General features: G+C 40.4%; 1 protein-coding gene across 1 annotated transcript in view; it reads left to right on the forward strand.

Annotated features, from left to right (window-relative positions):
• Positions 1-24,523, forward strand: part of HMCN1 (hemicentin 1) — a 147,076-nt gene that overhangs the window by 84,270 nt on the left and 38,283 nt on the right. The window contains exons 40-60 of the mRNA XM_088524884.1: positions 717-840; positions 2,881-3,056; positions 3,356-3,452; positions 5,073-5,195; positions 6,441-6,602; positions 6,958-7,239; positions 8,261-8,428; positions 10,581-10,694; positions 13,621-13,707; positions 14,133-14,324; positions 14,519-14,692; positions 15,853-15,966; positions 17,298-17,443; positions 18,133-18,283; positions 18,857-19,057; positions 19,647-19,760; positions 20,030-20,217; positions 21,023-21,119; positions 23,067-23,228; positions 23,911-24,024; positions 24,162-24,364. Coding sequence (XP_088381010.1) covers positions 717-840; positions 2,881-3,056; positions 3,356-3,452; positions 5,073-5,195; positions 6,441-6,602; positions 6,958-7,239; positions 8,261-8,428; positions 10,581-10,694; positions 13,621-13,707; positions 14,133-14,324; positions 14,519-14,692; positions 15,853-15,966; positions 17,298-17,443; positions 18,133-18,283; positions 18,857-19,057; positions 19,647-19,760; positions 20,030-20,217; positions 21,023-21,119; positions 23,067-23,228; positions 23,911-24,024; positions 24,162-24,364 — 3,189 coding nt within the window. The remainder of the gene's footprint in view (positions 1-716; positions 841-2,880; positions 3,057-3,355; positions 3,453-5,072; positions 5,196-6,440; positions 6,603-6,957; positions 7,240-8,260; positions 8,429-10,580; positions 10,695-13,620; positions 13,708-14,132; positions 14,325-14,518; positions 14,693-15,852; positions 15,967-17,297; positions 17,444-18,132; positions 18,284-18,856; positions 19,058-19,646; positions 19,761-20,029; positions 20,218-21,022; positions 21,120-23,066; positions 23,229-23,910; positions 24,025-24,161; positions 24,365-24,523) is intronic.

A 24,523-nucleotide genomic window follows, 5' to 3' on the forward strand; every position in this document is an offset into this window, starting at 1 on the left:
ACTGGATTTCTGTCCTGAAGACATCCATACAGTTTAAGACTGGGTAATGCTGGAGAAGCAATGTTGAAAGATTTGCACTGCAGTTACTTTCAGGGCCATAGGTAAGGAGAACCTGTCAGTCTCATGGGTTTCCATCGTAACAAACATGACTAGCAAACAAAAAGCAGGTTTAAGACGTTTAGAGAATTTGATGTTCATGGCATTAATAACAAGTGACATTGTTACATTCAAAACAAAACAAAAAACTCTTTCCAGACATATGTGATTCCTTCGTTAACACGGTCATTTGTGAGGATAGACCTGGACATATTTCCTACCTACTTCTACATCAGTTTTTTTTTTTCGGGATAAAACAGTAATTCAGAAAAAAAAAAAAAAAAAAAAAGGGAGGTATTCTTAAATACTTAAAAGGAGAGGGTGTGATTGCTTTTTGAATGTAATTTTAAGGTCTGAACGGAGTCAGAGGGAATTTTATGTGATATAGGGATAACGTGGGCACAGATAGAGGATATATTAGTTCCCTATGAATTTGCATGAAATTGGATTTCTGCTTTTGCTGAATATTGGTCAAAAGAGAACAGCTGAGTGAAAGGAAGAGTGTAGACAAAAAAAGAAATGTTGGTAAGCAATGGGAGAACTAATATTTTGCTTTGAAATAAAGCAGAGTTTTCTGTTTTCAAGTCATATGTGCTGACTGTGTCTTGCTTCTATTGCAGGTTCTCTCCGGGGGCCGTGTCCTGGCTTTAACCAGTGTTCAGATCAGTGACACAGGAAAATACACGTGTGTTGCAGTGAATGCTGCAGGCGAGAGTCAAAGAGATATTGATCTTAGAGTGTATGGTGAGATTTTTCTGGCAAATTTCTATGTTTTTTCATGTAAAAACTATTTACAAAATTTTAACTGTATGCAAAATGGCTCAGGTCTTGGTCAACCATTGAAAGAAAATGGTTCCAAACCATATTAAAAGGACAAGTGAGGATTACAAATGTATGTAACTTACTGTTACATAGTACGTAACTTACTGTTTCTTTTTTATTTTCTGGATCCTCTGTCCCTTTTAGCTAGATAAAATTAAGGAAGTTAGTTATGAGTGTGTTTAAAATCATTATTGTGTGATAGAAGCTGTCCTGGGTTGAACTCAGCTGCAGGGCCATTTTGAATGAGGCTGTCACCAAAAAATAGTATCACCCTTAGGACTTAACCTCATCTGGGGTATGGGACATTAATAAGTCATGGGAGGAAAATAATTAGGAATAGTGCTGGAGCTGGAGTGAGTAGAAATATGCAACATCCTGGGCCAGACTACGAGATGCAACAGTCTAGATCATGTTTGGTTGCCATGAGCATAACCTTGTTCCTTCAAAATACAAACTCTTTACTGTCTGTCTTTTTGCATTTCATGAACTCAGTTTTCTTTTGAACGCAGTTCAGTTTGAGAGAAAAAGCAATTGGTGGGAAAATAATCAAAAATAAATTTGCCTTCTGCAATAATGGGTCAGCTTCCAATTTTCAGTTCTGCAGCAGTCATAAAGAATCTAGGCCTTTTGTGAAGTCTACAAGGAAAGTGAGATAAACAGATTTTTCTTTTTTCTTGGTTACTGTATTTCTTATCCACGGGGACCAGACTTTTCCCTAAATTATTTCCAAACTGTGAAATCAGCTGCTCTGCTAAGTACTTCCTCTGAAAAAAACAAAACAAAAACAAAGCTGTATTGTTAGTGGGTTTTTGATAGCCATACTGCTGGCTTACTGAGCAGTGCTCTGGGGCATTTTATAATCTCAAATTTTCTAATTGATTCAATGTCTTTTTGTTCAAAGTGAAGTCTGGAGTATTTCTCAGAGACAGCCCCCCTTCTTACTCCCGTGTATTGTGCAATCAGACATGAGACTTCTGGAGTAATGGATTGCAAGGCTAAGTGTGAAGGAAAAGGGACAATAAAGGCTCTTAAATTTGGCTGTGTTAAATTTTTAGTTGTGCAAACTGAATTAGTACATGCCAGTCATAAAAGTCCCACTGGATATAAGCAGCCAGACCAAGTAACCTCCAGGACAGATTCAGTAGTGCGCAGGAGTAATGCAGAACACTGATGGCCCACACATTCCCATTTTCCAAGTCAGTGCATGCCTGAGACCTAAACACTTCAAAATTCTGAATGTGGCAACATCCTGGCGAGGGCAAAACACTGCTTAGGGAATCTCAGAAAACTTCAGTTGGCCATGAGAGAGCACGATGTTCCCCACGGACATCCAGTTTGGTGGGGGATGCTGAGGCGAGGCCCGGATGGTAAAGAGTTTAGGGGCATTGGCCTGCTTTTAATTTAGCGTCATCAAGCCACGAACGCCAGGGAATACTGCTCGCCAGGGAGTACTGCTTGCTTGCCACATGCTAAGGTTTTGTTCTCAATCACTTTTCCGTTGCTTTGTTTTCTGGCTATGAAAAAAACAAGGAAAAAAAAGGAAGAAAAAAGTATACATTTTTCCTATTCAGGAACAGCTAATAGACTTCACTTAACTCTCCGCAAGCATTTGATTTCTACAGAGAAAACTTCATTCCCAATGAATGAAGTTCATTCATTCTGATTTTTACACACTAGAAATTTGGAGAGGTATGAAAATGAGATAATCACTGAAACTGGTGTGCAAATTAAAAAGCATTCAGTCCCAACTATTGCAATAATTAGCTAGCAGATACCACACAAAACAGCTCTTCATTTTTCTTATCAAGAAGAGTTAAAGATTTTTGCAGCTTCTCGATCAGCTAGTTGCTTCAAGAAGCTTCTCAGTACTTCATTAAATGAAGAGTTTCAATCCCCGCAGTATGTCTTACTCCGGGCAGTCCGCGATGCCCACGGTTTCCTTGTTTTGGTTGGTTGTTCCAGTCCCGCCGAACATCATGGGTGAGGAGCAGAACGTGTCGGTGCTGCTCGGCCACCCGGTAGAGCTGCTGTGCCGGAGCGAGGCGGTTCCCCCACCGGTGCTGGCGTGGTTCAAGGATGGACGGCCCTTGCTGAAGAAACCAGGTCTGAGCGTCGCGGAGGACGGCAGCGTGCTGAAGGTAAATGAGGTCGTTTGGTCTTGATTGCTGCCCAAGGGGCAGGTCCACCATGAAGGCACTAGATTTGCCTGAGGCTGGACAGCGTTAAACCCTCTGGTGCAAAAGAGTAATGGGTAAGGATGGAAGGAGGTCCAGGCAATAAACATGTGTTTGAGTACAGGTTTTGCAGTAGTACTGTATTATGAATATTTAAGGAGATATATGTAAAAATAAAAGTTGAAAACTGAGAAGCCCCTCCCTGTTGCATTTCTTCACAATACTGTGAAAAGAAAAATCCAGAGTTTTCATTTTCTTTCTAGATTGATGGAGCTCAAGTACAGGACACAGGCCGTTACACTTGTGAGGCGACAAATGTTGCTGGGAAAACTGAAAAGAACTATAATGTCAATGTTTGGGGTAAGATTTTAAAAAAATATTCCTAATACAGGAACGGGGCTCAAAGTGAAGTTATGATGCCAGACACTCAAACGCTCTGTATTTCATAAACATTCAATTTCTAAGGTTCATGCAGAGAGACGTTATTGTATTTGCTGTCATTTAACATTCCCAGGAAAGCGTACACATTTTTAAATCATTGCAAAAAAAAATTTTATAGTTCAGAACTGCGTCATTACTTATTAAAAAAAAAACTCTTCCAATGTTGAAGTGGAGTTTGGATATTGCAGTTGTATTAGACCATGCAACTTACCCATGCCGAAGCACATGCCCCCCTTTGCTGAACATTTCATCTTTGGCTCCTTAATTTCCCTGTCCTCTAGCTCCCCACCCAGTCCTGGAAGACCTGTACTGTTGCAAGAACTTTGGGTGCTGGAGAGATCTGCATTTGTTTTTTAGTGCAGTGAGACCAGTAGTATTTTGAGGGAAGGGATAGTTCTTTCTAGTTAGCAGCTATGATGGAACTAGCTTAATAGAAACCACGAGCTGCCTGTGAAAGTCATTGTGGATGACTGTTTAGAATTACCATCTTTGTTTACACACTGGAAGCAGAAGTCCTGCCTGCCATATTTTTAATTTTAAATCCAGGAGATGTATTCTTCTGAGGATTGTTGAGATCCTGAGAGCTAGCTGTGGTTCCAGAAACTGGTAGAATAAGCCCATGTGTTAAATGTAAGATGGACCTCCTTAGAGAATCTTTCTGATTAGAAACAGAGCAGCTAAAAGGTTGAAACCAGTACAGTACCATAAAATCCTCTCTGGACAGTCTTTCTGAAACTCTGTACATCCATTTGCTGCTTAGCAAAGCATTAGCCTGAAATTTCAGAAGAAAAAGTGCTCTATTGTCGCGTGCATTAGAAATGGGCTGGATAAGTTAATTCACAAGTGAGCTTTTCTTCTCTGATTTCAACCTGTGTTCTCTGGTGGGGTTTTTTGGTCTATTTTCAAGTATTACCTACGCTGTTCTCATCTAAAGAAAATGGTTCCCTCCCTTCACGAGGGCAGTTATCCCTTCCCCAGTGATTGAGGCAATGTAGTTTAAGACCTTGAGAATACGAGTGAGAGGAGACTGGCCCCTTTTCCATGCAGCTGCTTCGCAGTCACCTAGGTGTTGAGCAAAGCTGGTGTTCTGCTCTGGCAGGACAGCTGAAGGGATGGGATTTTGAGTGTAGGATGCAGCAGCTAGGGGACTGTGTTGCTGAAGGAGATGCTCAAAGCAAAAAATGTGGCTGAATTTTAAAAATCATTTTCAGACTAATGATGATATCTGTAGGTCTGTAAGTCTCTGAGTCAGTTTTCATAACACACAGAAACCGCTTTGTAGAGTGAAGCCCATTCAAAAGCCAGCCATAGCTGCAGCCTGTGGCTACACTGCCTCAGAGGCTGGAGGGATGGGTTTGGTCATTCCTAAGCGGAGTATTCTTTGCCAGAGTCTGGTTCACAACTTTGGGGAAGCAAATACAATCCTTGTAATTCTTGCCATGCTCACTGGAACCCATCTGCACAAGGCACAACAGGGTCTTGCCTTTGGCTGGTAACATTTTATTTCACATGATGAAAATAGTTGGCGTTTCTTTTCAGTGTCCCCAAGTATCTATGGCTCAGAGGACAGCTCTCAACTGACAGTAATTGAAGGGAGCCTGATAAGCCTGATATGCGAGTCCAGTGGCATCCCCCCACCCAGTCTGACCTGGAAAAAGAATGGTGAGTTACCACCTCTTGTCCATTTTATAAAGCAAATGCAATAATTTTTGCAGTTTTTTACTTCTTGTGATCATTTTAGACAGTGTTTTCCAAGGAGTTCAGGAGATTCCAGAGCTGACTTAAAAATGGACAGTTTATACATACTGCTGGTGAAGCATGTGTTCCCTCTGAATATTCTTGTTTACTACAGCAGAGCAGGACTACATCTAGACTTGTTTACAAGTCCCAGGTGGCATGGCCATGAGTTGTGAAATACTGTGGTGCATGGGCATCTCTGTGATCCACAGTGTGACAGAGAAGTGTCCTCTAGGTTCTTTTAAAATTTGTAGCCACGGCACATAGCCAAGTGTTGAAACTGCACCTAGCTGTGGTAATTGCCTTTGGATTTGCTGAACTTTTCTTTCATCTCAACTTAATATTTAGAGTAGTATGCACGCCCATTGACAAATACCTTCTTAGCCTTAAATATAGTAAAGTAGCTATTTTTGACACCTCCTCTTAAAGAGGATTAGACTAACTAAGATACCAAACTCTTCTTATATGATAATTGCTGTGCTTTTAATGAGTTTTGTTTGTGTTGTTCTGTAGCATTCAGTGTGCTTTACACCTACCTTAATTAATTTTCACTTCTGGAAAGAGCAGATTTGATTACAAAACACTTTTCCACTATGTGAAAATTTCCAGGAAAACAGAGCTTATCAAGTTCTTCTTAAAGCCTTTCTCATGGCAGCAAAAAAGGTGAGGTGTTCCGGTATTGTGCAACAAAGCCAAAGTGTATGCACTTAAATGGCAAATAATAATTGAAACTATTTGCATGTCTAGAAAGACATTTAGAAAGCTGTGCAAATTTGAGTAGTGCTAAATAATGAAATTCTTCAACATTCTTGAAATATAGTACATACATTCAGAGACAAGATTTTTAAAGATGTAAGTGGGAATGAAAACTGAGTTTGTAAGGATTTTGAGTAGGAAATGCACATTTTTTGATCATGAAGTCTCCCCATGGTTTTTAAAGGTGAGCAGAGATGCCTAATTTTAGGTCACGAAGTTTGAGAATTCTGCTGAAAGAATATGATATTATATTGCTGTACTATGACTCTCATATTTCTCATGAGGATTTCTTGGGCGGACGGGTATGTACGCGTGCTGTGTGATATAAAATACACAGGTGGTGCAGGTGATGAATCACCTGAGCAACCTCCCTACCCTTTCCATTATTTTTATCTGGCAACCTGTCTCTTGCAGGCTCCCTGCTGGTGGCTGACCTTTCGGGAAGAGTGAGGGTACTGTCTGGGGGCCGGCAGCTGCAGATTCCCGTTGCTGAAAAGTCTGATGCCGCGTCTTACACGTGCATGGCTTCAAACGTGGCCGGAAATGCAAAGAAAGAATACAGTTTGCAAGTATATGGTAGGTTCATAGTTCACCACTCTGATGCAGTTAGGTTATGAAAGAATTCTCGGTATGGAGATGCTAAGTTGCAAGTTTTCAAGAGTCAAACTCATGTTTCCATTTTTAAAATGCCTGTAACCTATATTTTAAAAGTTCTTGTGCTTTTCTCGGGTGGAGGGTTATCTGTCCTTTTGCAGCCCGTGGAAAACATTATGAGCTGCAGAGTGCCCCAGCTGAGTTGCCAGAAGTAATCCACAGTAACTAGTCTTTTATTAAAATGCTGATGGTTAATTTGGCTATTGTTGTGTTCAGATATCAGTGAAGATCCTGAAATACAGCATCTGTTTGACTACTGTGTCTTTTTCTTTCATAGTTCGCCCAACTGTATTGAACAGTGGTAGCCACCCATCAGAAGTTGTTGTCACCCAGGGAAGTGAAGTTTCCTTGGAATGCAAGGTCCAGGGTATTCCAGAACCAACAATAACATGGATGAAGGATGGCCGTCCATTGATGAGTGGAAGGGACTTAGAAATACTTCATGATGGGCTCTTTCTTCAACTAAAAAATGCCCTGGTGTCAGACACTGGCCGCTATGTCTGCGTTGCTGTCAACGTGGCAGGGCTGGCTGACAGAAAGTATGATTTAAACGTTCACGGTGAGTGTGTAAGAAAAATGGAGCAGGCATATCAGAAACAAATTAGTCCTTAAACCTCTCCCAGGGACATTAAAAAAAATAGTAGCGTACTTAAATATCCTAGATAATTGAGAGAGAAAAATCAGAGTTTAAACAAGAATACCCTGCTGATGGCCCTTGCTTGAAGACAGTTGCCTGAGCCAGGACCTACCCATCAAATGCTCTAATTTCTGCCCTCTGGATAATTTGAAGATGGTGACCTCAGCGATAATGCATATCAGTCATTGAATTTGGTGGCATCTGTTATGGCATCACATTATATTACAGCCACTTGCATTCAGAGTGGGACTTCTCTTGCATATGATTTTTTTTTTACCCTTCACCAAACATTGAATGCTTGTGTTTTGAAAGGGTAAAGCCAGCAAAGAATGGAGCTGCTCTACCACTAAACCAGGAGAGTGGATTATAGGGGTTTAGTGACCAGATTCTTGGCAAATCCCATCGTGTTCCAGTGGTGGACGAGTAGCTCTCTATAGAGAGGGGTGTCGGTCAGGACTTGCACTGAAGTTCTAAAGAGAGGAAAGGGTTATAGAAACCCAGGTTATCTGTTTTGTAGTATGAACTACAGAAATACTTCCAAATTGAAACTATTCACACTAGGAAGGAAAAGACAAAAATAAATTTATTTTACTTACTTTGATCTGCAAAAGAGATTGTTGTGTGGAGTGATAATCAGAAATTTTTGTTCATAAACTGTTACTCATTGGAGATCTTAAACCATAATGTAAAGTTAATAGTTCTGATGAAATTATTTTTAATTAATTAATCTTAAGGTACTTTTGCCTGCTGGCTTTGTGATCTTTTAATTTTTTCCTTGTAGTTGCACAAGCTTGTCATTAATGGAACAATTGTCTCAGTTTTGTAGCTTCTCACTTATCAGGCCTGTCTTGAGTAGATTGTTCTTTGGATGACAGGATGCTTTGAGACCAGAAGTCATTTTATTTGATGTGAAGTGTGATTTTTCTTTCCTTTTGGTCCATAGTTCCCCCGAGCATTGCTGGTGACTTGCAGATACCTGAAAACATCAGCATTGTGGAGAAAAATCCCATCTCGCTGACCTGTGAAGCTTCAGGAATTCCCCTGCCCTCGATAACATGGCTCAAGAATGGATGGCCTATCACTGCAAACAGCTCAGTGAGGATCCTCTCAGGTACAAGAAACTTTGAAGCTGTAGGAGGGTTTTCTGATTTTTTTTTTAGGGGATTTTAGTGAAAGGCCCTCTGCATCTGCAGATCAGGCATTTTACATGACCAAAAGTCTGATTCCATGATCTTTAAAGACATGGAGAAAAAAAGAAATCCTTCTCTAGTACCAAATTGTTCAGCAAGTGAAATCGGATTGGCTGGAGTGTCTGATAATAACTGCATATTTTACTATTAAATACATTTTAAGTCTTTACCAAGCTTTACTTGGAGAGGACAAAAGTGTGATAGCTATTAGGGCATATAGTCTGTGGTATAGTGTACATGGTAATGTAAATATTGTCTGGCTGTGGAGCTGACTGAATCTGATCTTTAAAATATCTTCTTTTAGAAGCCCAAAAAAGGTGTCAGGCAGGGAAGGACAGCACAGAGCAGTTCATTGATAAGAAGGCAAGAACAGTACAAAGTTCAGTGAACACAGGGTAACTTAAGATAGGCAGAGAAACAGCTCCTGTTCATCAAGGATCCTAACTTCCAAGTTCAGATGTATTTTATGTCCGTAGTGATCGACAAAGGTGGGCAAAATAGGAAGGGCTCAATACTACACAGTCCTGTAAACCACAGTCCTGCAGGGAAGGGAGACTGTGTTCTGAGGAAGCTTCCAATACTTGGACGTAGCCAAGCCATCTAGCAGCGTGGATGTGAGAAAGCCATGAGAGAGGGAAATAGGCTATTTCAAACTTCAACTAAGCCAGGATTTGCAGCTGGAATTCATGAGGATTTTTTTCGTCTGTGTAGCTTTTAGTGTTGCAGGTAGTCTTGCTTTCCAGTCTTACAGAAATGTGGATAAAAGGATATGGAAAGAGGAGTGTCTGTCTCGTTGTTATCTGATAGAAATCTGCTTTGCCACCTACAAAAACAGTTTCTTTGGGGGATGATAGTTGCTCTTTCTCCTGTTGATTTCTACACCCACACTAACATCAGCACCCTGATTGCAGGCTTGGGAAGGGTGAGGCACAGAAAGATGTTTATTGTCTCTGAATGGTAATGATAGTGGGAGGGGGGAAACAGGCCAGAACTTGGTGCTGTTTTTTTTTTCCCCAGCAAACTCTGTGCTTTTGTGCAGTTCTTTATTAAACTACACATTGCTGTAGTGAACTCTGACCAATATGGCATTGGAGCTTTGTTTATGCCTGTACAACTGTTAAAAAAAAATAAAAACAAAGGCAAGCAACAAACAAACAAAACTCTTCAGCTAATATTTAAAAGGTAAAATACTTTGCCAAAGCAGCATTTCACTGCTGTTGATTGAAAACATGCTTGGCACTGCAGATGATTTAAATGTGTGGACATGCTGTTGGCAGCTTGAATTAGCTTGGAAACTGCTTATGTTCCTTGTTGATGATGTTCCATCCTGAGCCCTTTGCAACAAAAGTAAAGGAAAGTCTCCACCATAGCACATCTGTCCTCCTCACCAGCACGCACCAAGCTGCATGCCAGCTTTGGGAAGGAGAGAGGCTTTTATTAAGTTCCAGGGACATGTAGAGAGTCTTCTCCTGCCTTGGCACTGGACTGCTGCTCTGCAAATGTGTGATCTCAGAGAGAGCTGCACAGTCTCCTGCAGGTAGATATCTCTGCTGTGTGGCTTCTTAAAGGGCTTTGCTCAGCCGTAGGAAGGATGAGGGTGATACAAGGCTGTGGGACCTGAGCCCTCCCAAATCTTACAGTGCTCCCTGGAGCAGGTGTGAGTCCTTGGGCTTAGGTACATCCAGGAGCAGCTTGGCAGTTTTTTTCTTCGAAGTACATGAACAGAAACATAAATTTGGGAGATATATCTCAATAATGAGACCCAGGAGATCTCCATATGCAGGAGATGTGCAGTTCAGAGGTGCTGTACTGTGCAGTGATGATTGCTAATGCGAAACTGCTACTGAGGAAGTGGAAGAAGGCTGAAGGATGGCCATCACATTTGTTTTTATACTCAACCGCTCATCTTCCCTTTGTTTTGCTGTTCCTTTGCCAAAAAGGAAGCAAAGAGAAGATACTGTGCTAGGGAAAAGTGAGGATATTCCTGGTCCTTTGCTCAAACATGCTTGCACGTCTTCCCTCCTTTAAACCAGCATACTCTAATGGTGGTGCATTTTGTGGCTTTCCCCTCAGGAGGCAGGACACTCCGTTTGACACACACGAGTGTAGATGATGAAGGTCGATATACCTGTGTAGTGATGAATGCTGCAGGGGAAGCAAGGAAGGAGTTTGACCTTTCTGTTCTAGGTAAGTGTGATGATTTTTCTTATAGCAGAATTAAAGAAACGGGGCTTGCTATATACTTTGGTAGTACTTTGAAAAATACTTGGCCAAAGCGTGCCTGCTCAGGAAGAGAAAAATTATGGGTGATAATGTGGTCTGGAAACAAGGTTCTAGGTGATCTGGAAAGGTTGGGGTTTGGTGGTTCTTGACAGATCAGTTCTCATCTGGTGCACTGCACAGCTCATAAATGCCATGATGACAGGACCAAGGGGACAGGGGAATAGGGCTATTTCTTTTGGCAGCAGCCTGAACTGAAGCTGGCTTAAAGCGGAAGGAAAACGACAGCTGCAGGAAGGCAAATGGAAGTCATTCTGGGAATTGGATGCACCTCATGCTGGAAGGCAAGGAGCTGCAACTCCTGTGATAGTTCTTGTGCATCAAAATCCGCAGTATCCTGCCACACTCAGTAGAATATTTATAGTTTAGCTCTGTAATGATAATAATCTGTTGAAATGAAGAGGTGAAAACAAAGCCAAGACCTACTGTGAAATTAAACATTGGACGTGGAATTGTTTTTTGCACAACAGAAATCTCTGATCCAAGGATAATCTTCAATCAGTAAAGCTTTTGCTACTGTCAGGCACTAAACAAAATGTGATAGTGGATGCTCCTGCTAATGTATTTAGACAAGCACTAATGCAGCAGTCTCTTTACATGAGAACATTTAAAAGTATATAGAGCCTTCAATGTGTAATGTTGTCTGGTGCCTTACTTTCAGAAATAATATTTTTCCCAGAAAATACTTCTCTTTGTTTGAGTCACTATTTATTATTTCTGCTAGTAATTACCAGGCCTTAAGCAGGTTGTCTTAGAGCATTAGTGTGTAGAATTTGACTGTAGGTCTTTTCTCTAAGATGTAGTGCACAATTCATTTCCTTTTGCCTTCAGCCGACGTAGGCATATATAATAACTTAGATTCATGTCAGTTCGTGTTTATTTGATGAGCTCATGGAAGTGTGAATATGGCAGAATGGAGGAGATGGCCAACCACTGCAAAGCCTGCATTGTTTTACTGTTTTCTTTGGAGGGTTTTAGCAGAAGAGTGTTCACGAGGCTTCTGGGAGCCTCTCTCGCATGGGCTTTGTTTGCCTTGAAGAAGAATGCTCAGCGAAGTGGGCTCAGTGGAAAATTCCACTGTTGGCTCTTCCCTGCCCTCCCCCCGGTCATTTTTTTTGTCTTTCTAGAGGAAAGTTACTGGAATGTGGGCTGAGAGCGGCGCAGCGCACGCGGCGGCTCACTGCAAGCACACAGCGTGCGGGAACGTTCCTGGGCCGCGGCTCCAGCCTGCGTGGAGAGCTCAGAAGTGCAATACTGCTATGCTTGCAAAGTGCTTGGTGTCATACTTCTGAAATTAATGTGTGCTGACAATTTGCTCAGGAATTTTGGGGCCAAAACTATGAGTTGTGCGTAAATAGGTGTATTTATGAACAAGGACTTTTGGCCTGACTTGGAAGTCCTGACAATTATGATTTTGGGCTGTATTTTCTCCCGTCTAATATTGTATGTCTTTGTCCAGCCACATTTGAATGCTAGAACCCCCAGGAAAGTCTGTTTTGCATCGCTTGCACAGTGGCAGCAGGGAATTTGACCGTGACTGCATTACAAGTTGGTGAGAGAGCCACATTGTCTGACCACCAGGTTTTGCTAGCCATCATCCCACCACACATCCTGGTCAGAAGCCGGCGTTTAGCTGCTCTGAAATAGTTTTGGCACCATTCCAGCCATCCAGTGCAAACTTGTAACTTTTCGTTTTCTTCTCTTTCCCTTTTGTTCTGTTCAGCACTATCAAAGATCTGATGTGACACAGCTTTTTCTCAGTTGACAGTGAATTCAGCAGATCTTATTTTACCTTGATTCTGCTTGTGATTCTTATTTTTTAAAACTTTTGCTTACATCTTACTGGTACGTCACAAATAAGCTGTGAAATATATTTTCCTTTCTTGTGTCATCAAGTGGTGAATTCTGCAATAGGGTTTTTCTTATACCGAGTAAACTATTTTGAGTGTGGGTAGGTGTTTTAATAGTATAGTTATGTCTTTTATTTCTCCGCAGAAACAGATTTTATAGCACTGCTAGATGCCATTAGATTCATAATTTGTTTGTCTGCCTCTGTGGAGCTGTATCAGTATGAAACACAGTTATGCCTTTACACAACATCCACCCTTTGGTAATCTACTATAACAACAACAAAAAGTTTGTGAACAAACAGGCTTTATCTGTCTCTCCCTCTTTTTTTATCACTTCTTTCCTAGCATTCTGGATAGATACTTTCAATTACTTCGAAATTACAAGCAGCTCTTAAACTTAAGCAATGGTTTTGAACAAATAAAATCGCTAGCTTCTTAATAAGGGGGATAGAATTTGCTTACAAACTTACAAAATGTGCTGGTGCATAAAATCAATCCTGGCACACTAACGAAGAGCACACTACCACTGCTTGTCATCTCTTGCTGTGTTGATTATGCTCAAAAGTGTAAGGAATGCACCTTCTCAGCACCCTGAGCATCCTCTAGCTCTACAGAGACAGCAAGGGGAACATGTTGTGGGGCAGTGGTCCCTTTGCATGGAGCAGTGTGGTTAAGGATTGCAGAACTTGGCTGTCCCATATCTGGACCTGACTCTTGGAGGTCTGGCTGTGCTCCTTGTTGATCTGTGTGGCTGAGGGAAGCATGGGCTCAGGCAGTGCCTTTGGTACGTAGTGGTTGCAAGGAATATTCTGATTACAGAATGGTTGAGGCTGGAAGGAAGCTCTGGAGGTCATCTAATCCACCCAACAGGTTCGAGGAATGTCACCTAGAGCACATGGCCCAGGACCCTATCTGGACAGATTTTTAATATCTCGAAGCATGGAGAGATTTGATATTGATGTTTTCTTTTTGTCTGTCTGCAGTGCCTCCAGGGATCGTCGGTGAAAATAAACTGGAAGATCTGAAAGTGAGAGAGAAGCACAGTGTTACCCTCGCATGTGAAGTGACAGGTAAAAGTATACAGTATTATTCATCTTTCCTGATCAATTCCGTGGTGTCAGTCATCACTGGTTTTGTTTTAAATGGAACTTTCAATCCAGTAGAAATTTTTAAGATTCAACATGTAGCAGAAGGAAGAAATTCTTGTATGTAGCTTGTATACAATGTAGCCAAGAGGACAGTGCCATGATATTTTTCCTCGAAAACCCTGTAGAATTTAGGAGGAGGTGTATATAGAGCCTACAGAATATTATACTATAGAATAGAATATAGAATATGTATTCCAAAATATCTCCCTAAAGCATATATTTTAAGAGAACCTCTGAAACTGTATTTTTCCATTATTCATTATATTCATTTCCATTTTATAGAAAGCTTGGACTGTTCTAGAAACTATGGAACAACTAATATTTGCAATTTTCTGTAATCCATTAAGGGAACCCTGTACCACAGATCACTTGGATAAAGGATGGGCAGCCTCTACTTGAGGATGAAGATCACCATTTTCTGTCCAGTGGGCGTTTTCTGCGAATCACCAATGCCCAAGTCACCGATACAGGGAGATACACGTGTATCGCATCGAATGCAGCTGGGGATAAGAGCAAAAGCTACAGTCTTAATGTACTTGGTAAGGCAAGTGCTGCTTGCTGCTGCAAAAAAGTACTGATCTCAAGGCGACCAGGCAGTCACACTGAGATTTTCTAGCACTTCATTTATAGCAATGTTTACCAAACAGGAGCCAAATTCCTAGACTGGCTATTCAATAGAAAAGTTGCTTTTCATGACATACCCTTCTCTGATTAGTGATTTTTCTGCTCCTAGTGTCTCCAACCATTGTGGGTGCAGATGGCCATGGAATTGCAGAAGACATCACTGTTATTCTCAATAGCCCAACCTCCCTAGTTTGTGAGGCTTACTCATACCCTCCAGCCACAATCACCTGGCTGAAAGATGACAATCCTATGGAATCAGACAGAAATATCCGAATATTGCCAGGTAAATGCTTTCTTTTTGTCTTTGAGAGGGAAAGTAATCACAGAACTTTTTTTGATAACATCAAAGAATATATTTTATTAAGTCCAGTGTTTTGTACTTTCATAGAGCTTTCCATTCCAGTATCTCTGAATGCTTCACAATTAGCTGATCAGCTACTTGTATTTTTTCGTATTGAGGTATTTATCCTATTCTTCCATAGAGCTAAATAATGTTCTTAAGTTCACTGCAGTTATTAATGAGCATAAATAGTGTGAAATTCAGTGTGGAAATGAGCTAGGTGGAAAGAGATATAATCAAAAAGTTACTAAAATATGAGGTGGTATTTTTCTAAGTTATTAGTAATTTGCCATTTTTCTCTCTATAGAATAACTAGCACATCTATGAAAATGAGAAAAGCTCCACTAGTAACACTAAAGTACTGCAGGAGAACAAGTAATTTAGTCTTGTCAACTGCAAGTGCTGAGAGGAAAAATGAGTAGTATTATTAGCTAGAGGCTGAATTACTACATTGGGGGACAATTTCTGGGAATGCAGTCTGAAGAGAGTTGCAGCCAAATTAAATAGTGACTCATCTTTGAGAATGCAGACAATATAAATCATAAATAAACAGGGTGCTATGGGAAGGAAATTGCTGGATGTCCAAGTTGTAAAGGCCACCTGAACTGTTAAATCCTGGTGATTCATTCTTGCTTACACTTCATTTCATATAGTGGCTGTTGCCTCTGTCCAGTCTTCAGAGAACATTAAGGGCTTCTCTTAAATCAAGTGCCACACATCTTAGAGGCTCATGTCAAGCCCTGTATGTTCAATAGTTTACCTTTACTTAGTCACGGTGCTTATGTTTCATCCTCTTCATTCTGCTTAATTCTTTTTTCTGTGACGTACAGAACCCTAAATCTAAATATCTCCTAGAAATTTCTTGAACAGAACTACGTTAACAAATTCTCCAGAAATCCAGCAGCAGAGAGTTGGGTATCAAAGCACTCTGTAAATTACATGCTTGTTCATTACATCGTCTACCTGGTGATGTGTGTTTAGTTTGTCGTGCTTGTCTAAGAGCAGAATTTGGCTGCAAGGATGAAGAACGCCCTGCGGACCATTTAAATAATTGGCAAGCAAGAGTATGATGTGGTTGTTATTAAAGAATGATCTCTTGGCAGGAGGTCGAACCATGCAGATTCTGAATGCCCAGGAGGACAACACAGGAAGATATACCTGCATAGCCACAAACGAGGCTGGAGAAAGTTTGAAACACTATGAAGTGAAAGTCTACAGTAAGGAAATACTTCCAGTACTGATGGTTTGCATTCTCCCATTTCTGTCCTTTGCAGTGTTGGCTGTCCTAGAAGGGGGGTATTTTCAAAGCGGTCGTTAGTAGCCTTGTTTAGCTAACACCTGCCTTGGCTGATTGGGTGCTCATGACATTGACTGGGGAGAGGCACTGGAAGTTTGTTTCTGCATCCTTTAAAAGTGCTTTTTTGGCCAGAAATCTGTGTATCACCCGGGGAAAGACATTTAATATACAACAAAGTCTAGTTTCCGCTGTAATTTTTTCAGTTATGAATTTCAAATTAGTTAGAAGCTGCACAATGGGAAACCAGAAGAAAGAGTCTCAAGACCACTTGAGCTCTTTTAAAGAAATGGAGTGGTATGAGGTGTGTACCAAAAAAATGCTCAACCTCTAATGGGAAACTTTCTTGGGTAGGTAAAAGGGGAGGATACTATTTTTATATCCTTCCATAAAATACCATATACGTGGAAGCTTTCTTGTGCAAGATTTCCTGACACTACTTTGTCCTTTGGGCATCTGTGCCTAATATTCTATTGTAATGCTCAACTTCTTCAGCATGGGCTCAGTCAAGCATGGCTTCTTATTTCTTTTTTTATTTGCTAATCTTTTAGTCAGAATTTGGATTGCTTCCTCTCAGTAACTGTGCTGTTATTTTAATTACACTAAGTTCCTAATAAGGTCCCACAGGATTAGGAATAATGAGAAGATTATGAAAGAGCTCATTATCAGTGTATAACTATATAGCAAAATAAGTGCCCCCTTTCTTCCTCCCAAAGGCCATTACAACTGCCAGTCATTCTGATACTGTAGACTTCAGGGAGAATTTTAAATTTCCTGTTGAGAAAAGAATGGGAAGCACTGGAAAAAATAGCTTAGGAGACTGACGTGGGGGGTTGTTTAAGAATTTGGAAGTGTTCTGCTTCATTCTGATTCAGAACAAAACAAGATTTTGCAACACTGGAGTTTTCAGCAGAATGGAAATTCTGAGTTTTGACCAGCTACTCTGACTGTGGACTTCAGCTCAAATGTGTTTTTGAGGATATTTGTTCCTTTTAAAATGGTTTTTAGTGGTTGCACCTCACAGAAATTTGTAGAGTTCAAGCCAAACACCTAATAATGTGGCCATGGCCAGATTTGCATGTCAAAAAAATTTTTAACACAACTGTATTAACCCAGCTATGGGAAAGAGGCACATTTGAGGGCTATGTACTTGCCTGCCCTGAGCTTATCATCACTGTTGTCCCTGTATCCGACTCAACTTGGACGTGCTGCCTGTGACAAAAAATGTCTCCCACTTGCTTTGTTCATGTGCAGTTCCACCCACCATTATCAAAGGTGATATCTCAGGGATGGGTCTCTCCCCGAGAGAAGTGAAGATCAAAATAAACCACAGCCTGACACTGGAGTGTGAAGCTCACGCGATTCCTGCTGCTGCCATCAGCTGGTACAAGGATGGAGAGGCTAGTCACCAACTTAATTCCTTTTCATGGGCTGGTTTCCTACTGGAATGACTGCATATTCACTGTCACCACTGAGGAACGGTTATGTACTGTGACAGGCACATTCACACTGCTAAGTCAGTAGGAATCATCTTTCTGCTGTCTTGCTTGCAGGATCTCCCTTTGTGTTGTCTTAAGAAACTTGCTGGTGGCCAGACCCTGCCACCAGGGGCAGGTGGTGAGAGGGCCCTGCCTAGAAGTAGCACCCAGGGCATTGCCACATGTTGCTTTGCCTTTGGGTAGATTCCCCCACAGGCCCCACGCTCAGCTCTTCTGCTGCCCTTGCAGAAGCTGCCAAGAGCCTCCCACTTGGTGCTGGCACAGCTCACAAAGCTGCAGAGGCATCCAGGTCCTCTGCAAGGGGGAATTCAGAGTGGTTCCTGCCACACACAGTCTTTGCAAGAGTATCAGGAGAAACAGTTGGGAAACGTGATGCCACAGAAACTAGCTACCAAGATCAGAAAGATCAAGAACTACCGTTTTTGACAAAGACAAAAAGAAAATTGTCTCCTGAAAAATAAGGGTTTGATCAGGGTTGCTCAAGGTATTTTGAAGCAGGAGAGAGGTGACCTCATACGACTTTCGTAAACACGTCTCATTGTGGTATAGGTTTTGTGTGGTATTAATGTATATGTAAAATTGCCTTTCAGCCTCTTAAACCAGATGATCATGTCATCATCCAAGGCAGTGGTCATACTCTGCACATTAAGGAGGCTCAGGTGGCAGACACTGGTCGTTACACTTGTGTGGCATCTAACATTGCTGGAGAGGATGAAATGGAGTTTGATGTAAATGTACAAGGTGAACAGCATTCAGTTTACAAAGTCCTTATTTTCTGATTATCTCATATGCGGAGGTGTCGGAATTGTTGATAATTTTGTATCCTTTAGACCAAGTGTGCTTGATCCAATCCAATATTTTGGGGTCTTAAAAAAGAGGAAGGGTGATGAGAACTTCAAAAGCATTGTAAATATCACATATGAATGAAAGAAGAGTCAGACACTGTCTTTCGTGAACATACATGGGATAAAAGTCGCACCAAATATTTTATTCCATAAGAGTTTTGAGATAGCTTGAAGCTAAAACTTGATCACAGCCAAGCAGTTTAGTGTTTAAATTAATGAATGTTGAGCAATGCTGTTTGTGGTTTGTTAGCAGATCTTCTCACACTGGTATTCATTAGTCTCCAGAAAACATTCAGCAGATTGATCTGTTGTTCATTTTTATGGAATTAGTTTGGCTCAGTTATATTTGGGGGATAATTTAGTATATATAACTTGCTATTAATGTTATTTAGTGATTACAATGTGTGTTTATTTATTGATTTTAAAATTAGTAATTTCCGTTCTAATGCATTTTTCCCCCCAATCACAGTTCCTCCGAGTTTCCGAAAGCATTACAGAGAGTGGGAAGCTGGTAACATGGTGAACGCAGGAAGAGGAGAAAACAAAGACGTGATTATCAACAACCCCCTTTCTCTGTACTGTGAGACCAATGCAGTTCCTCCCCCTGTGCTCACCTGGTATAAAGATGGCTACCCACTAAGCTCTACTGAGAAAGTACTGATATTACCTGGTGAGTATTGAAATATGTCATTTAATCACTTTAAGAAATAATGTTAGCACTAGAATTTTCATGTTCATAACAACTCTTCCTGTTCAAAAACTATATTGTTCTCAGGCCGTTTCGTCTTTCTCTAGTGGAAATGCTTCTCCCCAGTGCTCAGACCTAAGCACTTCATTTAACTTTCCTAAGACAGGATAGTTTTGGGTGGCGTGTGTGAAGAAGGGTATGGATTGAAGGGCAGTGGTGAAGGTGACAGTATTTTCCTCCCTACCATTCATCTGTTCAGAGACTAGTGCCCACCACTCCCCAGATGTATTCCAAATATATCTTCTCTTTATAAAGCTATTTAAGGGCCTATCCTTGAGGTTGAGAAGAGAGTGAAAAGTAGAACTAGTATGCACCTCTAAGCTTTAGAAGTGAATTTCTGAATTACATGTAGCTCCCAGTACAAAGCAACAAGGAAATAAAAAAATGTTTAGTCATTTATAATCCAGAATAGATGTTGACCACTCCTAACTTTGCTTGCTGAGATCTCCATTGAAAGGTGGTGTGGAAGTGATGGAAACTGCTTGGTTTACATCTTGCATTCTCCTTCCAGGAGGCCGAGTGCTACAGATTGCACGAGTGCAGGCTGAGGATGCTGGGAGATACATGTGCGTGGCTGTAAATGAAGCCGGGGAAGCTTCCATTCATTACGATGTCCGCGTGCTCCGTGAGCATTCCTGCTTTCCTTTCTCTTTCTAAATGAAAACAACAAAAAGTTCTGTAGGACTTAATAAGGCATTATATCCTACTCTTACTTAACTTCTGAAGTTCTCTATATTTATAAATATAACAAAAGGCATATGTGGAAGTCCTGTTTTTACTCTTGGTGTCATTTGGTCCCAAACCAGTCTCCAGTTTGTGTATGGTTTTGCTCTTTTGTCATCTTAAAAATTGCCACTGAGCCATCCTAAGTTGTGACATTTTGCTCTTCGGTAGTACCGCCATCCATTGAGGGAGCTGCCGGTGACCTGCCTGAAGAAGTGACTGTGCTTGTGAACAACCCTGCAGTGATGGACTGCTTGGCAAGTGGTAGCCCTGCCCCAAGTGTCACTTGGCAGAAGGAGGGCTACCTTCTAGCAGAAGATGACAAACACATGTTTTTATCCAATGGAAGAAGATTACAGGTAGCACCAAGTGAATAACTGATTTTTAGCATCACAAGCACATAGACTACCCATAAAGTCAAATCTGTTTAGATTTGCTGAGTGTGCAATCCTGTATTTCTATTTTATTCATCTTGGAGGTGCTGCCAGCCTAAGGAGCATCTGTCCCTTGTCCCTGCCCCTCAGCAACTTATCCCCACTCCTGTGTCATTCCTCCGACTTAAATGTTTGTGGGGCATGAACTGTGTGAACTGCATCAGGGAAATCAGTTGGTTAAAAATAATCTTACAAACAGAAGGATTATTGTTGAGAACAACCAATGTTCTTGGTTTTGTTTGAGCTTCCTTAACGGTGTTTAATTTTTTCAAAATTTACTTTTCTTGGAAAGTAATCTGTTCTGAAGAAGAAAACCCCACTTACTCCAATTGCTAGATGAAATCAGATGAAATTATTAAAGCAGAGAGCTGAGCTTATTTCCATCTCTTCTTGCACCATGAATTAGGAATGCAATAACATACAAAAAACATACAGAACATTAAGATTTTTATTTTAAATATTTTGGGAATAATTATTTTGTTATTAATTTTGAATTAGCTTAATATGACAGATATTTCATTGGCTTTTCTGGAGGTCTGAAATGTGCAGGTTTTGAAAGGAATTAGTAGAAGTTTTTCAGGTTGGTTTCCTAATAATGCAATTTATCCTACAGTAGGGCAGAAAAGTCCCAATGGAACAAAAAAACATCTGGAGCCTCCCAAAATTGATGCTTTAATTGTTAAGCTGTCTGGTATATCAGCTCTACTAAAGTTTTTTTTCTTTTTCTTAGATTTTGAATTCCCAAATAACAGATACCGGCAGATACATCTGTATTGTGGAAAATGTAGCTGGAAGTGCCAAAAAATACTTTAACCTGAATGTTCATGGTAAGTGTATTAATCCCTAATTTGCTGATTGTTTGCTTTCAAATGTTTAATTTTATTTATTTTAGTGTAGTGCTTTAGTAGCTTTGTGTGTGTTAAGTCACCTCATTGGGTGTAATGGAGCTTCTGACATAGTAGAAAATAGAGATCAAGTAGGAGTTTAAAGTGTCTTGGTACCACACCATTAGCGGGGCTTTTGATACCCCATGGCCTAGCTGCACAACTAACCCCTGTAGCTGCACGTGAACACTGAGGGAACCTTGTGTACTGGCTGCGTGCCCCGTGTAGGCTTCCCTTAGCTCTGAAATAATTACTCACAAACAGGCTGGATAGAGAGCTGCTTGAATGTGGAAATTAATGTTGGAAAGCATTAAACAAGTAGGTGAAGGTGGGGTTTTTTTTGTATTTCTGTATGTTTCTAATATAACTGCTTTCATAAATGGAAATATAATATGAAAGGATACCTTCTTTATCAAGTTGATGTATACATTTCTTACCTTACAAGTAAATAACAAACTAAAATAAAAACTTTTAATACATGGAAAGTAAACATCCAATTTTCAAATCTTAATAGACAGTATGGATAGATAGGTAGTTTTCATACTGAGTGCTAAGATTGAACCCGTTAAGGTATCTGTAGTCCTGTACAAATACATTTGTGTATGTAAATTAAATAATTCTAAAACATGTGGCACATTTGTGAGTCTTTTTCACATGAAGTAAAAGGCTGCATTATTTGAATATATACCACATAAATAGTCTAAGCAAAATTCATTAAAAAAACAGCTCAGATTTGGCCCTATATATTTAGTTTCCCACTGCCAATAATCACATCTGTGGGAAAGCAACTAAAAGTAAATAAATGTAAATAGTGAAAAAAATGTCATTGCATCAGAATCCCCCATTGATTCTCGTGAACTGTTTTATACTCATTTATATCAGAGGGAAAATAGCCCTTGCCTATTCCAAGTTGAAAAACATGGACAAAGTCACCTGGTGACATTGACTTCACTTAGTTTCTGCAGTGCCACAGAGGAGCCATAAACTTGGCTTAATGACTGCACTGTGTCATTCAAGTGACAGAAAGCAGCTGGAGTATTTTGGATGGATTTGGTCCAGAGTGTTTTAACATTTCATTCTTTGAGGAAGAGGATTCCATGTTCTTTGGAAAGATTTTTCCACCCAGTGGAGCCAAGGACATGCCTTTGCTTTCCTCTTAAATGTTTTATACATCCATACTGTAAAAACATGGAAACTAAGACTTGGGATGTATTAAAAAGAAAAAAATATCGTTTATTTTAAATAGTAATTGTAGGAAGGTCAAATGTTAAAATATTCTTGTATTTAGAAATACTAGGATTTGTAAGCCTAAAAATATAGCCTTAGAGCAATGCACTTGTGCCAGACTTCTAAACTGGTTAACACTACACAACAGGTTTGTCTGGCTAACAAAAAGACTGTGATCTAGAGCAGAAAGAATCATTTGTGGTTCTCTAGCATGAAAAAAAGAGATTATTTAAGAAAGAATAGGAACAGTTCAGAGTATCAACAAGAAATGATAAATGCTCCCATATATTCTGACAAGGTAAATTTAGTTGCCTTATATAGCAGAAGTTCTTGAGAGTATAGTGTTTTGTAATTAATAATTCGTTAGTCAGGAATTGCAGAATGTGTGATAGCTTAATTAGCCTTCCCAAATCCTAAGCAGGGAAAGGATTGCACATAAAGTTTTTGTGAACTGTAGGAAAAAGCATGACAGCTGAACTAGCTTTGGTCACATTTCCAGATACAGCCAGAAAGCGGAGATCAGTTCATAGGATATGAAAGATGTTTTCAACTCTATCCTATGGCGTATCTCAGCAATTTAACCTTATTTTAGTAAATCAGCTTCTTGTGGAATATTAGTTGCTGTCACCCTGATGGATACTATTAATGTGTTTCTTCCTGCAGTTCCTCCAAGTGTTGTTGGTACCAATCCTGAAAATGTGACTGTGGTGGTAAATAACTTCATCTCTCTGACATGTGAGGTCACTGGCTTTCCACCTCCTGATCTCAGCTGGCTCAAGAATGGGAAACCTGTCAGCTCGAATACCAACACTTTCATTGTGCCTGGTGAGGAATCTGCTGCTTTGGCACCCCTTGGACTTAACCTCTGTCTGTTTTGCATTGATAAAGGTGGCAGACATTTATTAAGCCAGTGTATTCTCACTATTACTCCAGTGAGTAGACTTACTCCAGTAAGACTCTTGGCCTACTCTGCTTGTAAAACATTTAATATTTGGGCTGTTGTGTGGGTTCGCTTTAAAAGGAAACTAGCTCAGGCAGAAAAGAAATAAAATAAACTTTTTGTGTGGGAAAGCTGGAATAGCAAGTGACGTAATCGAGGTGCCCTAGTGTAGGTATTGATAAAAGCTGTGTCACTTTGACTCATCCCTCAAAGGAATGATCAAAAATTGAGGTGGGAATTAAGATAAATTCTGATGGTTTAGAGGCAAAAAAATACAGCCATACCATTGAATTCACTGAGGAATTAGATTAATCCATAGCAAACTTTCGATCTCTCAGGTCAAAACCCTTGTATTCTGAGGTCTTTCTACCCATCCCAAGGCCTTTTTCAATAAGGCCCAGGAGAGTCTGCATCATTTCTACTCCTCCTGATGATGTTCAGCCCCGTACTTTTTTTGAATATAAGGTTAATACAGTGCCTACACTCAGTCTGTTGCAATTTCAAAATAACATTTGAGATTGGTTTAATAAGCAGGAATAAATCTGAAGTCTCCTCTCTCTACTTTAGGTGCTCGGACTCTGCAGATTCCCCGAGCCAAACTGTCAGATGACGGTGAATATACTTGTATTGCCAGAAACCAAGCTGGGGAAAGTCAGAAGAAGAGTTTCCTAACTGTCCTTGGTTTGTTTGTTTGTTTTTTACTCTTTTCTGAAATAATATCTACTGCTGTGAAAATGCAGTATTTTATATTTTTCCTTAGGTTGTTTTTCCCCCTCTGACAAAACAAAGGCAGAAATAACTCTCAGCTTGTTCTTCAGTCCCCCCAAGCATCAAAGACCATAGTGGGACGTCGCTGGCAGTGATGAATGTGAGAGTGGGCAGCCCGGTGATATTAGAGTGTGAATCCAATGCTATCCCACCACCAGTCATCACATGGTACAAGAACAGGCGCATAATTTCAGAGTCTGCAAATGTGGAGATCTTAGCAGATGGGCAAACGTTACAAATCAAAAGCGCCGAGGTAGGTGAGACTTGTGAGATGCTGTATCTGCACCTACTCCCTGACTGTTAAGTGATGGTTTTGCCTTTTTTGATGTGTTCCACTAGGTGTCAGTAGGCAGCGTATTTGCAGGAGGTTTTTCATTCTGTAAAAAGGGTTTAGAGTTAAATTCTGGTTAAC

Source organism: Tinamus guttatus, unplaced genomic scaffold, assembly GCF_059628265.1.
Source record: "Tinamus guttatus ecotype Peru unplaced genomic scaffold, ASM5962826v1 Tinamus_guttatus_pri_ptg000215l, whole genome shotgun sequence".
Classification (NCBI taxonomy): domain Eukaryota; kingdom Metazoa; phylum Chordata; class Aves; order Tinamiformes; family Tinamidae; genus Tinamus; species Tinamus guttatus.